The following is a 14,539-nucleotide window of genomic DNA, read 5'->3' as shown; positions in this document are numbered from 1 at the left end:
TCCATCATGATTTTGGTGGTTGTGGTAGTGGATTGAACCATCGTTGAGGAGGAGGCAGCGACGAATTGTTGATTGTACCGGTCCATACGGGATTTCTTGGAGCTGAAACTAGAAGGAGATGAGATTAAGTATTCTATAAAATTTCTCATCTTTAAAGCAACTACAGTAAGACCCAAATCTTCCAACTTACACATTTGGATTCAAAGTTTTCTATTAATTGCTCATATCTGCTGTAACCCCTCAAAACTTACACATTTGGATCCTCATATTCCTGTGGTCTCTTCGCCGCTCGCGACTCATCATACTGATGATGCTTCTGTTGCTGCTGATGGTTATGGCTACGGTGATGGGCGGAGCTTGACGATGGATGATTGTGATGACGTTGCTGATGAGCAGCGGCGGCGGCTTCGTGATACTGCTTCTGCTGAGCAGCATGCTCCATCATTCCCCGTTCCACCACCTTCTGATTCTTCACATCCGGCAAAAAGCTCTGACGGATCGCTGGAGAAGTCGTGGTGTCGACTGGCGCAACTCCGGATCCCGACAACGTCTTCTGTCTCCCTTTGTACGCCTCCATGTCCAACTTTTTGAAATTCGAAGATGACGAGGATGGCTGGATGGGCGGCGTTTGTTGAGGTGGCGTCGTGAGATGATGAGGAGATCGTTGCGGCACAATTTTCACTTTGTTATTGATATCTATTTTTCGAAGAGAACCAATGTGGAATTGTGGATTTCTGGCATAAATATCCAGGAATTCTCTGGTCATCACATCAACCTCGCCTCGTGTCATTGTATCATCATCGAAACAATACCACTTATCAGCAAAGTCCAGAGGCACTATATCGTCCATTTTGATGTTGTGGAAGAAGGAGGCGATGTTGACGCAAGCGGTGGCCACCGAGGCACATGAGTATCGAACACTCCAGTCCGTGATAATTAATCTGTAAATTGCAGATTGAAAATTGGTCGTTTTGGAGGGTTTAAAGCCACAATGTCGTGTCTTTTGAGCTAATTGTAAGATTAATCAAACTCACACATCAGTGGCCATATAATACGCCGTCTTCACCATCTCCTTGTAGACATTTCGTCCCTTTTCAACGTCTCGCATCAGTTTTAATACATATTGATGCGGCAGGTCTACATTGATGTCGAATGCTGTAAGAATTGAGGATGAAATTAACGATGAGCAATGATTTCTAGAATATATCTGAAACTACCGTAAAACCTGTATTAGAAGGGCCTCCGGAGGTACCTTGGAACAATAGAAAGAGGAGCCTTTCTAATACAGGTTTTACGGTATGCTGAGCAATCGAATTTTCGAATCGTTTTAGCTCAAAAAGGACTGTTTTCACGATATTTGATGTCTAGAATCCGTCTAAAACCATACTGAGCAACCTAATTTTCGACCAAACTTACAGACTGTTTTGAGTAGAATCTCCTCCAAAAACGTAACAACATCGCACTGCGCCAGAAACGTCGCCTCCGACGGGAAGTGCTTCTGTTGAGGGTATTTGAGTGTCCACAGCTGGTTTACCACATATTTGAGCTTCTTCGGCGTATCCTCGTTCTTGCCACCGAGAAACACGCAAGCCGCAGCGACGTCCCGAAAATCGCACTTTTTGAACGAGTGGATATTGAAGAAACGGTTGAACAGTGATGCCGCCACGCCGCTCAGACCGCTGTAATAATATCGCAGTGCTCGATGAGTGAGGAATCAAAATGAATCGATTTGCCCTATTTGATATTTGGTACGACGACCAATTATCAACATCGAGATAGGTTAGGTCCGAGAAGTCGCTGTTTTGTTAATTCGTCCAAATAACGAATTTTGATCAAGAGGGCAAAAAGGCCTGGGGAAAAGTAATGGAAAGGATGGAGAAGCAAGAATTTCATGGTTTTACAGGAATTTTGGTCAAAAAACCTTCCCAAAACCACCCCGAAAAGCCTCCAAACCCTCGATCCAGCTAGCTTTCCCGAACCTATTTTGCCTATAGCCACTGCTCTATCATTACTCACTGCTCGCCTTTCCCTTGTGTGAGTCCTGCCACCATGTGGAAGATAAATACTCCGCCTTGTTGTCGCTTCGACAGCTCCTCCTCGTACGTCATGCCGTCTCGTCGACTCGGTGAGTCGGCGATCATCTGGAAAAGGGAATTCAGTCATGATTTCGGATTTTAGCCGCAATTCGGGGATTAGAGGGTTTTTTCGGCTTTTTCCCATACTTTTTTTCGCGTTCTTGTCGAATTTTTTAAGGAAAAAATCGGCGCAAAAACTGAAAATTCCGGTTCTAATACAGCAATTTAAGGGATCAATTACCTAGAAAATCCTATAATTACCCGAAAATAACTGAAATACTAAAAACAAAGAAAGGTGGCCTAGGAAATCCCAAACTAGGCCAGCTACATGAGACGTCATTTAAGCTAATTTTTCCAGTCATAAAACACTAAAAATCCCTCAAAAACTTCTTTGCAAAAATCGGCTTCAAAATTCAAAATTTGTATGGTGGCCTAGAAATCCCCAAAACTCGGCCAGCTGAATAGGAGAGTTCCCTAGGCTATATTTAAGCCATTCAAGCTCATTTTTCAGTAAAAAAATCGCTTAAAATCCTTCAAAAACAAGTTATAATTTTTTTTAGAAGAAAATCGGCTTCAAAACTCAAAATTTATATGGTGGCCTAGAAATCCCCAAACTCGGCCAGCTAAATAGGAGAGTTCCCTAGGCTATTTTTTAGCCATTTAAGCTCATTTTCACAGTCATAAATCGCTTTAAATCCCTCAAAAACAAGTTATCATTTTTTCAGAAGAAAATCGGCGCTAAAACTCAAAAGTTGTATGGTGGCCTAGAAATCCCCAAAACTCGGCCAGCTAAATAAGTGAATTCCCTAGGCTATTTTTAAGCCATTTAAGCTCGTTTTCTCACTTATAAATCGCTACGAATCTCCTCCAAACCCAAGTTTCAAACTTACATCTGCTTTCTGTCGGAGCCAAGGGTGAATCATCCTGCCGTATCTGGAACCATTCTTCTCCTTGATCAATTTGTTCGAAAACGACATATTGATCAGTGCTGGAATCTGTAAAAACTGATTTTTACAGAGAGAGAGAAACGAGTAAAAATTGAGGTTTAGGAAGAGAAAAAGAATATCTAGAAGGCGAATTGGCAGACAAAAGGGGGAGAGAATCGAGATTTTGGAGGCTAAAGGGTGAAGAGGAGGAGGACACCGGGAAAAGAGACATTGCGGAGAAATGAGAGACGCAGAGATGCCAAAGAGAGTATGAGAACAAAGGGTGAAGATGGGACCACCATGATGGTCCGTTTTTGTTGGCGGAAAAAGGGGGAAAATTCATTGACAGAGTCAAGAAAATACACCTGAATAGCATAATTAGTGGGTGCGAAACTATGGGAAAACGCCTTCCGGGGAAACTGTGATGGGTGAGAGAGTGAGAGACACAGAGAGGCAATTCTAGAAAAGTTGCGAAAAATTGAGCAATTTCTCGTGGTTAACATGACAGTTTCAACAGAAGAAGAACGAGGAAATAAACAGAATGTGACCAACAACATCATGAGATCAAAAGCCATCGCAGAACAAACAAGAAAAAAATGACTAAGTATGAGCAATGCAAAAACCTTTTTCAGCGAAAAAAAAAATCAAGAAAAGAGGGCAAAATGCATGGAAATTATCGGAAAAACAACAGGAACTCACCTAAATCATGCTGCAAATCGAGTTCTGCCGGATTTCCGAAAATCGAAGATTTCGCAATTTTTCGTAAAAAAAACTTCAGAGAAATTTTCAGATTTTCTCACTGAAAACCGATTATTCGTCTTATTTTCAAGCGTCGGATACGCTTTTCAGCGGGATTTCACTGCCAAAATCGATGAAAGTCAAGGGAAGAAAAATCGGAAAATGGGACCTCAGCAGATCTCGATTTTTAGCGAAAATTTTGAGATTTTTCGATGACACTTATAATTTTCTAGTTCAAAATAAATTAATTAACATATTTAACACAAAAAACCCGATGTTTTTCGATGAATTTTGAAGAATTTCAGTGCCGGCAAAGAGTATTGGATCGGGGTGGAAAACAGTGAATATCTCAGCGAAAAGACGATGAATTGGGTGAAAAATTAGTAGTAATCGATGGAGAATTGAAATCCAAATAATATGAGAAGCGAAAAAATCAAGAAAATCCATTAAAAATCGCTGAAATTCGAGAAAAAAGGCTGAAAATGTGTGATGAGTCATCGAAAAAAGCCGAGGAAGTGGACCGCGACGCGACACGCAGTGCGTCCAGTAGAGCGCACTTGCACATTCCAGTTGGAAAATTGGATTAAATTTTGCAAGTTCTGAACGATTTTCAAGCTAATTTTTAATGATTTTTATATTTTTGAAGGGAAAAACAAACAAAAAAAAACTAGAATAAGCTAGATTTCCAAAATTTCAGAATTAAACTCAAATGCAATGTCGAAACAAGGCGCGGGTTCTCCAGTCCACAAACCCGCGCCTTCCAAGTGGATTTTCACAGAAGAGGAGGCAACCTTTTTTTGGGGTTAAAAATTGTGATTTTTCCGAATTTTTAGATGAAAAACACGGCAAGTCAAAAGGAGGGAATGAGTCGCGAGGAGGAGTTGACCTATCGGCAGCTAGCGTCAGCGTTTATTCAAGAAATGATCGATGGACTCAATAATGTGAAGGATCCCAAAATGAGAATGTACTCTAAATTTTTTTTCGATTTTCTAAAAAAATTTGAAAAAAAAATTTTTCAGCACCCACACCGGCATCTGCGTCGCGCACACCCATATGCATCGCTTCTACTACTGGCACAGTTTTAGAAAATATGATTATCGGGTAAAAATTTTTAAAAAATCAAATTTTCGCCGTTTTTGAGCTTTAAAACTCCAGGATGTCGGAGCGGCGTGCGTATTTTTGGCTGGAAAATCGCACGAATGCCCTCGAAAACTGTCGCATGTCGTTGGAGTCTGGCGAGACCGAAAGGACAGAAAACAGTTGGCAACCGAGAATGTAAGTTAGGTTTTTGGCATTGAAAGATGGTTTTTAAGCTCAAAAATTCAGTTTTCCAGCAATTTTTGGACCAAAAAACCCCCAAAAATCCAAAATTTCCAGGCGCGCAACGAGGCGGCTCAAATCATCGTGCTCCTCGAGAGTATGATTCTTCAAACCATCGCATTCGACTTGAACATCCATCTACCCCACATGTACGTGTTGAAAATCATGGAAAAGGTGGAAAAAGGTCTGAAAATCGGGGGAAAATTCTAAAAAAGGTCTAAATTTTGAAGGAAAATACGCAGAAGATCAATATGGACGACTGACGTCTAGCGCATTTTATTTCGCCACTGATGTGTGAGTTTTTCATCAAAAATTGTAAGAAAAATGACTAAAATCACTACAAAATTTGCTGAAAACCGTCTCAAATCGTCTTAAAATAAGCAAAAATGCTGAAAATCGTCTGAAATTGGTTAAAAAGCGTTCAGAACAACTAGACTAAAATTTCGCTAAAATTCATTGAAATTTTCAGAAAATGACCCAAAATTCGTCGAAAACGGCTCTAAATTTAAAAAAAATTGCCTAAAAACATGAAAAATTATCAGAAAGCGCCGAAAATCGTCTGAAATCAACTAAAAATAAGCCGAAAATGACTTAAAATCGGCTAGAATTGCTTAAAAATGCCTTAAATTTGCTAAAAATCGTTTAGACCGGCTATAACCAGATTGCTGAAAATTCGTAGAAATTATCGAAAAAACCCCCCCCCCCCCCCCAAAGTTGAAAATTTGTCTTGGAATAGATTCTGAATAGCCTGGAATCCCCAAAGTGTGGTCCGAAATCGTTGAAAATTGTCTGAAAGTGGCTTAAAATAAGCTAAAAATGCTGAAAAATGCCTCAAATTCGCTAAAAATTGTTCAGAACAGCTAGACTGAAATTCCCCTAAAAGTTCATGGAAATTATCAGAAAATGACCCAAAATTCGTCGAATATGGCTGAAAGTTCGAAAATTATCTCAAAATGGCTTTAAAATAGCCTAAAATACACAAAAATGACCCAAAATGATCCCAAACCGACAAAAAGTACTTCGAAAATGACTGAAAATGAGCTAAAACCGCTGAAAAAGAAGCTAAAAATAGCTTAAAATTTGCTTAAAGTAGCTATAACTGGTTTCGCTGAAAATTCATTAAACTCGTTGAAAAATACCGTAAAATCTGTATTGATATTGCGCCTCTATTTGAATTGCCCCTCTAATAGACTTGCACCCCTTGAGGGCACTTGAAAAATAGACTTGCAGCCTTTAATTGAATTGCCCCCGTAATACAATTGCATCTCCAGCAGAATTGCGGCTCCGCCGGGAGTACTGTGCAATTTTTAGTCTGTGACACCGTGACGAACAATTGCACAGTTGTTTTTCGAATTTCTTTTTTTTTAAACTACCTACTTAATTTCTGATTTATTTTTATTTTTCTTTGTTTTTTTAACAATATTTTCCATTTATTGAAGCGAGCAACACGAGCAATGAGTTCTGAAGAAGTCCTCGAAGACGTGGAAAACGTAGAAGACGTGGAAGACGTGGAAAACGTGGAAGACGTGGAAGACGTGGAAAACGTGGAAGACGTGGAAAACGTGGAAGACGTGGAAGACGTTGAAAAAGTTGGTGGAAACTCTAGAAAGAGAAAGCGTGGAGCCCACCCCTTGGATTACAAGCTTACGGTGGTGAAATGGGCAGAATCAAAAAATAACACGGAAGCAGCTAAGAAATTTGGAGTTTCAAGACAAAATGTGCAACAATGGAGAGCTCAGAAAGAAAAAATAATAGCAACAATCGCTGAAAATGGAAAAAAGAAAAAACGGCTCGATGGCGCAGGGCGTAAAGTGAATGATAAAGATTTTGATACTAAACTTGCGGAATGGGTCCGAGAGCAAAGAGAAAAAAAGCTTCGTATTACTCGTATTGGAATCCAGAATCGCGCCAAGTCTATTTCAAATAGTGATATGAAGGTTTGAAAACAGATTACCTACTTGAGATTAAACATTAAATGTTGCAGTTCTCGAATGGATGGCTGGTTTCTTTTTTGAAGCGGCATGGATTTTCGAGTAGACGTGCTACAACAGTCTGTCAAAAACCGCCAGAGTTTTATGTGGAGAAAATTATTGACTTTCTCCTTTATGTGGAACGATTAATTACCATGAATAATTATGACAAAATTTTCGCATGTGATGAGACGGCGGTTTATCTGGATTGTTCGAATAGTTTGACTGTAGCGGATCGAGGATCTAAACAAGTCAGCACACTCAAAAATAACAAGCTAAACGTTTCAATTTCAGGTTTCAGTGAAAACCACGGGACACGAGAAATTGCATGTTACAGTAATGCTGTGCGCTCGATCAGACGGTTTTAAGTGCAAACCTTTTGTACTTCTTCCAAGAAAAAGACCAGTGCAAAGTATTGAGGAAACATTTAGAAAAACTTTGCAGTTGGTTTGGTGTGACAGAACATTTTTCAACGATGAAATCACAAAAACTTTTCTTGAAAAAGTTCTCGGTCACTCAATGTTCGGAAAAAGGTTGTTAGTATGGGACTCTTACCGTTGCCACATCAGTACAGACACTAAAAAAGTATTGAAACAACTGAGACTAGACACTGCGGTGATTCCTGGAGGATGCACAAAATTCTTACAAGTGAGTAGATTTTATTGAAACTTTGCGTGACCCGATTTTTCAGGCTCCAGATGTATATTGGAACGCAATGTTTAAATCTTTCATCAGAAAAGAGTACGAAGATTGGATGGTTCATGGAACGAAATCGTTCACCCCGGCGGGAAATATGCGTGCTCCCAGTATGGAAGTTTATTTGAAATGGATTCAATTGGCGTGGGAAAATATCCCGAAGGAATACATTGTAAGATCATTCAAAGGATGCGGATTAAAAAATGGAAGAAATGGCGAAGATGATGAGGCAATTCATTGTTTCAAGAAAGATGGAGAAATTCCAGAAGGCGTACAGTTATTGAAGACAAGACGAGCAGAACGAGAAATGGAAGAAATTCAGGAGATTTTGGGAGATATTGAAATTGAGGAAGACGATGGAGAAATGAACCATGCCGAGGAAGAAGACAATAACTATGACAGTGACGCCTCAATTTTTTGAATATTTTCCTTTTGTTGTTTCAATTTGTTACTTTTTTGTTGATTTTCATAATAAAACTTTTTTTTTCAAAATTTTCGTAGTTTGAAAAATAGAATTGCAGCCTCTATTTGAATTGCCCCTCTAATAGAGTTGCACCCCTTGAGGTGACTTGAACAATAGACTTGCATGCAATATCAATACAGATTTTACGGTATACCAAATTTGTCGGAAATCGTTCATAAATCGACTGAAATGACCTAAGATCCGTCGGAAATTGTTTGAAATAGGCTCAAAAACGTCTAAAAAAACCAAGAAATAGTCTGAGATCGGCTGGAAATAGGCCAAAATCGTCGAAAATTAGTCTGAAAATAGCTCAAAATTTTGCGAAAAATCTGAAATCGTCTATGAATCGTCACTGAAAATAGTCTAAAATCAGTCAAAAATGTCTAAAATTGGCTCAAAAATGTTCAAAATGACCGGAAAATAGCCTAAAATAGCTTGAAAATAGTCTAAAATAGTCTGAAAATCTTCTCAAAACTTTCCAGAATCGCCGTCACCGATTGGTCACTCCGCTACTCGGCCTCCTCAATGTCCATCGCAATTGTCAGCTTGATGACGGCATATTCGGGTCTTCGGGTGGGTTTTAGGCTGGAAATTCGTCTGCAAATCCAATTTCCAGACTGAAAAGCTGTTCGCCAACTACATTTCCACTAGCGGTGAACCATGGTACACACAATTCGACGATACGATGAATGAGGACAAATTGAGAGGTTGGTGATGCTTTTTTGCGAAAAATAGGCCCTAAATTCCTGAAAATGGCTTAAAATGTCTGAAAATGGCTCAAAAAGGCCAAAAATTGACTTAAATGCTCGAAAATAAGCCTGAAAGGCCTGAAAAATGGCTTTAAATGCCTTAAAAATAACTTAAAGTGAATGAAGAATGGCTTAAAATGCCTAAAAATAAACCCTAAATTTCTGAAAATGCCTGAAAATTGCCTGAAAATGGCTCAAAAATGCTAAAAAATTGATAAAATGGTGAAAATGAAGTCAACATTTGCTGAAAAATGGTTTAAAATGCCTGAAAAATGGCTTTAAATGCCTTAAAAATAACTTAAAGTGAATGAAAAATGGCTTAAAATGCCTAAAAATAAACCCTAAATTTCTGAAAATGCCTGAAAATTGCCTGAAAATGGCTCAAAAATGCTAAAAAATTGATAAAATGTTGAAAATGAAGTCAACATTTGCTGAAAATGGCTTGGCTTAAAAATGGCTTAAAATCCCTGAAAAATGGCCTAAAATGCCGGGAAAATAACTTTGCAATACCTGGAAAATGTGCTTTAAATGCCTGAAAAATGGCCTAAAATGCCTGAAAATTGGCTTTAAAAGCCTGAAAAATGGCCAAAAAACGCAAAAAATCAATTAAAATGATGAAAATGAAGTCAACATTTGCTGAAAAATGGTTTAAAATGCCTGAAAAATGGCTTTAAAATGCCTGAAAATGGCTTTAAAATATCTGAAAAATGGCTTAAAGTGCCTGAAAATGGCTCAAAAATGCCAAAAAATTGAATGAAATGCCTGAGAAATGGCCTAAAATGAATGAAAAATGGCTTAAAAATGACAAAAATCGATTAAAATGGCGAAAATTAGCTAAAAATGAGCTGGAAATAGGACCTAAACGCATTAAAAATGCTCAAAAATCCCGAAAAATCGATTAAAATGCCTGAAAAATAGCCTAAAAATGGAAAAAATGACGAAAATTAGCTGAAAATGCGTCTTAATCTGCTGAAAAACGTCACAAACCCTATATTTCCTTACAGAAATGGAAACGGATTTCATGCAAACCTATAGTAAAGTGGCTCAATTTCATCATGCGTCAAAATTCAGTGAGTTTCGCCCCTAGAATTTCATTAAAACCACTGAAAAAGTTTCAGATTTCCGAGAAAATCGTCCGCCACAGAATACGTTGGACAATCCGGATGTCAGGAAAATTGTGAGTTTTTTATGAGCTGACATTGGTTGAAATTGGCTAGAATCAGCTTAAAACTGGGCTGAAAATAAATCAGAGTATGCTAAAAAATAACCTGAAAAATAGCTTAAAATGAGGCTAAAATTGGCCTAAAATTGCTAAGAATAGGCTTTAAAAAGGCTCGTTAATTCGTTAGAAACATCTGAAATTATGGCTGAAATTTTATAAAAAACAACATGTTAGAACAACCTGAAAATCGAGTTAATTACGCTTAAAATAGGTGAAAAACGGCGGAAATTTACCTGAAAAATTCCGAAAATATCGAAATTTTGGCTGAAAATCGCTGGAAAATTGCCTAAAAATATACTGAGAATCCCAAATTTTCCAGGAACGGACACGAGACGCTCGTAGCCACAGCCCGATGGTTCATCCGGCCGATTCTACAGTATCCAGTACCAATGGACGTCCACGTGGATATGTGCCAAAGGATGAGCTCACTGTGGAGAGGTAATGAACGAACTTGCAAGAAAAAATACCTAAAAATCAAGATTTTGAGTGAAAAATGGCTATAAATGACTGAAAAAAAGCTAGAAAAAAGTGATTTTTGGGGCATTTTTAGACGAATTTCCAGCAAAAAAATACTGCAAAAAGCCGGAAAATTTGAGAATTTTGAGTGAAAAATGGTCAAAAATTACCGAAAAACGCTTGAAAATATGATTTTTGAGTCATTTTCGACGAATTTTCAACAAAAATTACCTAATTAGGCCCCTAATTTACCTTTTAAAAATTACCTAATTAGGCCCCTAATTATCTCCTAATTATGATAATTTGATTATCATAGACTCAATAAGGAGCGAGTGATAGAAGAGGAGCGTCGAAAACGGGACCACGATCGGATAACAGGAAGAATGGATCATTCGACTGGGTGAGTGACCTAGTTTTTAGCGATTTCTAGCAATTTCTAGGTCAGATTTTGCTGGAAAAAATGGCTGAAAATCGATAAAACACCGATAGAAAAATCTTGAATTTAAAGTGGAAATTTGACAAAATTTGCAATTTTCTAGGCTAGATTTTTGCTTAAAAATCTGAAAATTGAAGAAAAATCTGGCTGAAAATAGAGATTTTCAGATTTTTTTGGACCAATCGGACGTTTTAGAACCGGTCATTTCGCAACTGTTAGGAAACTAGAAATTCTGAAAAAATATTAGAAATCCGAAAAACCCAAAAATCCACAAAATTCTGAAAAATTCAATTTTTCGAATTTTATCGAATTTTAGGATTCTTTGAAATTTAGAAGTTTATGTTTTTTTTCTATTTTTCACAATTTTTGGTATTTTATTGTTATAATTTTTGAATTTTGGATTTTTCGAATTTTAGATTTTTTTTAGTTTTTCGAATTTTGGCTTCAAATTTTGACAAAATTTGCAATTTTCTAGGCTAAATTTCGCTGAAAACATATTTTTGCAGAGAAAAAAAAACTAGAAAATACAAGGTTTAATCTACAGTAATCCACAGTAATCATCGCGAAAATTTTAATTCCCGCCATAATTTTTCGCGATTTTTCAAGAAAAAAAAATGATTTTTTCTTCGATTTTATTGCAGAATTTTTAGACCTTTTTAGGGTTTTCAGCTATTTTCAAATATTCTTTTTTTTATATTTTTCCGGTTTCTGGCCTGAAAATTGACAGGGCGGTCGCGACGGTTACTGTAGATTACTGTAGAAAGCCAATTTCCTTTTGTAGCTTTTTTTGTGTGCATTTCGAGGTGATTGTGTCTACAGTAGTCTACAGTAGTCTTCATGAACACCGTCAAATTTCCATCGAATTTCAGACACAAAAAAACCAAAAAAATGGAAAAAGAATCTTCAAAAATAGCTGAAAAACCTAAAAAGGTCTGAAAATTCTGCAAAAAATCGAAGTTTTTTTCTCGAAAAGTCGCAAAAATCGCTAATTTTTCAGTGTTTTCAATTTCAGAGGTTTGGCGGGTCGCGAAGATTACTGTAGATTACTCCAAATTTCCAAATTTCAGTCATTTTATTCAATTTTTTTCCAATTTCTGCCTAGTTCCAGAAGTGAGAAACGTGCTCGAATCGATCCTCTGTCCAACAACTTTGTCACGTCTACATCGACGTCAAACGGAAAACTCGTTCCGCCGATTCCAGCGACAATGAATTTCCCGCCACCACCTCTGGTGACGTCATCTGACTACAGTAATCATCAATCAGCGAAAAACGGAAATCATCATTCGAATGGAAATCATCGAAAGGCATTTGTGGAGACGCCAAGCTCTACGGAATCACCGATTTATGGGAATTCGAGTGTTAGGTAAGAGTTAAAGTCAAAATTTGGGAATTTGGATCATTCGGATGTTCCAGAAATCCGAAAATATAAAATCCAGAAAAATCTCGAATTTCTTGAAAAATCTTCAAAAATTTGAAGACATTTAGAAATCCGGAATTCCAGACAATCCTCAGAAACCAACTGAAAAAAATTCTGGATTTTGAAATTTTCAGATTTTGGATTTTTTTTGAATTTTTTGGATTTTTTGGATTTTCTGATTTTTTTGGGTTTTTGAAATTTTGAATTTTCTGAATTTTTTGGAATTTTGGAATATTTATCGAAAAATCGAGAATTCGGACCATTCGGACGTTCTAGAACCGGTCATTTCGCAACTGTTTTTGGAATTTGGAAATCAGAAAATTGTGATCCTGAAATTGTAGAATCTAGAATTTTTGAAGAAAAAAAAATGACTGAAAATCGTCTAAAAATTAAATCTTTCTGGATTTTTTGTATTTTTTCAGATGTTCAGATTTTTTTGGACCAATCGGACGTTTTAGAACCGGTCATTTTGCAACCGTTAGAAAACTTGAAATTCTGAAAAATTCAAAGAATCCGAAAAATTGAAAAAACCACAAAATTCTGAAAAATTTAAAAAATCTCAAAATTCAAAAGGTCTCAAAATCCATTAAAATAAAAAATTATAAAAATTCTGAAAAATCCCAAAATCCAATAATCCAAAACCCCTAAAAATCTTAAAATTCGGAAAATTTGCGATTTTCTTTTTTTTTTTTGGGGATTTTGAAATAATAGAATTTTTGAAAAATTTTAAATTTTAAATTCCCGCCAAAATCATCCCCGTCCAGTTTCAGTGTGCGCGCCTTCGATGTCGATCCAATGATCACGCCACCAGGCTTCCCGACAGCTACAGTAATCCAAAATGGGAATCATTCGGATATGGATCTGGACGAATTGGAGGATGGCGAAGTCGAGTGATCATTGCTTTGCATTTATCGATTTTTTGAATTTTTCCATTCATTTTTTCTATTGATCTCCTTCCTCAATGCATCCTAAATTCTTGAAATTCAAAAAGACAACTTGAAATTCTCGTTAAAAACTAGCCCCGCCCACTTTTCAAAAATCCACACACAAATTCCCGATTCTTGCCCCCCTCCCATTGAGATAACTGTAGATAAGAAATTTCCAATTTTTTTTGAGAAAATTCGAGTTTTAGAATTCTGGAATTTTCGAAAATTTGGAAAAAAAAACTACAGTAATCTCCAAGTTCAGCTCCGCCCACTTTTCTCTAACCACCCCGATTATCATCATTTATTTTGATTTTTATTTGTGACTAATTTATTTTTCCCTCTCTCTCTTTGCCAGTCTTTGGCTCCGCGTCACTTCGAAACCGCGACATTTTGAAACCGCGACGTTTCGTAACCGCGAGACTTCGAAACCGGTTATTTCGAAACCGCGATATTTCGAAACCGCGAAACTTCAAAACCGGTTATTTCGAAACCGCGACATTTCGAAACCGTGACATTTCGAAACCGCGATGTTTCGAAACCGCGACATTTCGAAACCGCGAAACTTCAAAACCGGTTATTTCGAAACCGCGACATTTCGAAACCGTGACATTTCGAAACCAGTCATTTCGAAATCACGACGTTTCGAAACCAGTCATTTCGAAACCGCAACACTTCGAAACCGCGACACTTCGAACTCGGTCATTTCGAAACTGGTAAATTTGCATCGAAATGACTGGTTTCGAAGTGTCACATAGTTTCGAAATGACTGGTTTCGGAGTGTCGCGGTTTCGAAGTGACACGGAGCCCAGTTCTTCCTCTACCTTCTCGTTTCGCCCATTTTTCTAGTATTTTCTTTCTCGAACCTCTCCTCGAACCAAAAGCTACAAATTAGGCCCCGCCCATTTTATTAGATTTTTTTTTGGAATTTTTCTAGAAAATTCCCCAATTTTTCCGATTCCTTTCCTCTCAAACATCTGTGTTATATTCTTCATTTCTCTTGTTTTTCTTAAAATTCCGGTAGCTCTTTCTCTCTTTCAAAAAACTATTCATTATGACATAATTGGATTTTGACAGCCCGTAATCAATTAATTAGGTGGAGAAATTGGTGGGAATTTGAAAATTTTCAAATTCCCGCCAAACCAGAA

General features: G+C 37.4%; 3 protein-coding genes across 3 annotated transcripts in view; 2 read left to right on the top strand and 1 right to left on the bottom strand.

The window, feature by feature from the left end:
• Positions 1-3,052, bottom strand: part of Cbr-cit-1.2 — a gene marked incomplete at both ends in the record, with an annotated part of 4,043 nt that extends 991 nt beyond the window's left edge. The window contains 6 exons of the mRNA XM_002643002.2: positions 1-102; positions 252-941; positions 1,035-1,155; positions 1,417-1,679; positions 2,017-2,141; positions 2,966-3,052. The exon at positions 1-102 is cut by the window's left edge and continues 991 nt beyond it. Of these exons, the coding sequence (XP_002643048.2) occupies positions 1-102; positions 252-941; positions 1,035-1,155; positions 1,417-1,679; positions 2,017-2,141; positions 2,966-3,052 (1,388 nt within the window). The remainder of the gene's footprint in view (positions 103-251; positions 942-1,034; positions 1,156-1,416; positions 1,680-2,016; positions 2,142-2,965) is intronic.
• A 1,520-nt stretch (positions 3,053-4,572) lies between these two features.
• Cbr-cit-1.1 lies at positions 4,573-6,524 on the top strand (the record flags this gene model as incomplete). The annotated part of the gene is made up of 5 exons (XM_002643003.2): positions 4,573-4,703; positions 4,759-4,840; positions 4,895-5,014; positions 5,117-5,243; positions 6,499-6,524. The coding sequence occupies 5 exons, from the start codon at positions 4,573-4,575 to the stop codon at positions 6,522-6,524; spliced, it is 486 nt and encodes a 161-aa protein (XP_002643049.2).
• A 2,189-nt stretch (positions 6,525-8,713) lies between these two features.
• Positions 8,714-13,362, top strand: CBG22965 (the record flags this gene model as incomplete). Its single annotated transcript, XM_045244642.1, has 8 exons — positions 8,714-8,761; positions 8,805-8,895; positions 9,942-10,007; positions 10,056-10,114; positions 10,479-10,597; positions 10,932-11,015; positions 12,160-12,414; positions 13,239-13,362. The coding sequence occupies 8 exons, from the start codon at positions 8,714-8,716 to the stop codon at positions 13,360-13,362; spliced, it is 846 nt and encodes a 281-aa protein (XP_045097717.1).
• Positions 13,363-14,539: the final 1,177 nt, after the last annotated feature.

This window comes from Caenorhabditis briggsae (genome assembly GCF_000004555.2).
Source record: "Caenorhabditis briggsae complete genome, chrIII, whole genome shotgun sequence".
NCBI classification, from domain to species: Eukaryota; Metazoa; Nematoda; class Chromadorea; order Rhabditida; family Rhabditidae; genus Caenorhabditis; species Caenorhabditis briggsae.
Note: the sequence above shows the minus strand (reverse complement) of the source record. Positions and strands in the feature narration are given on the sequence as shown.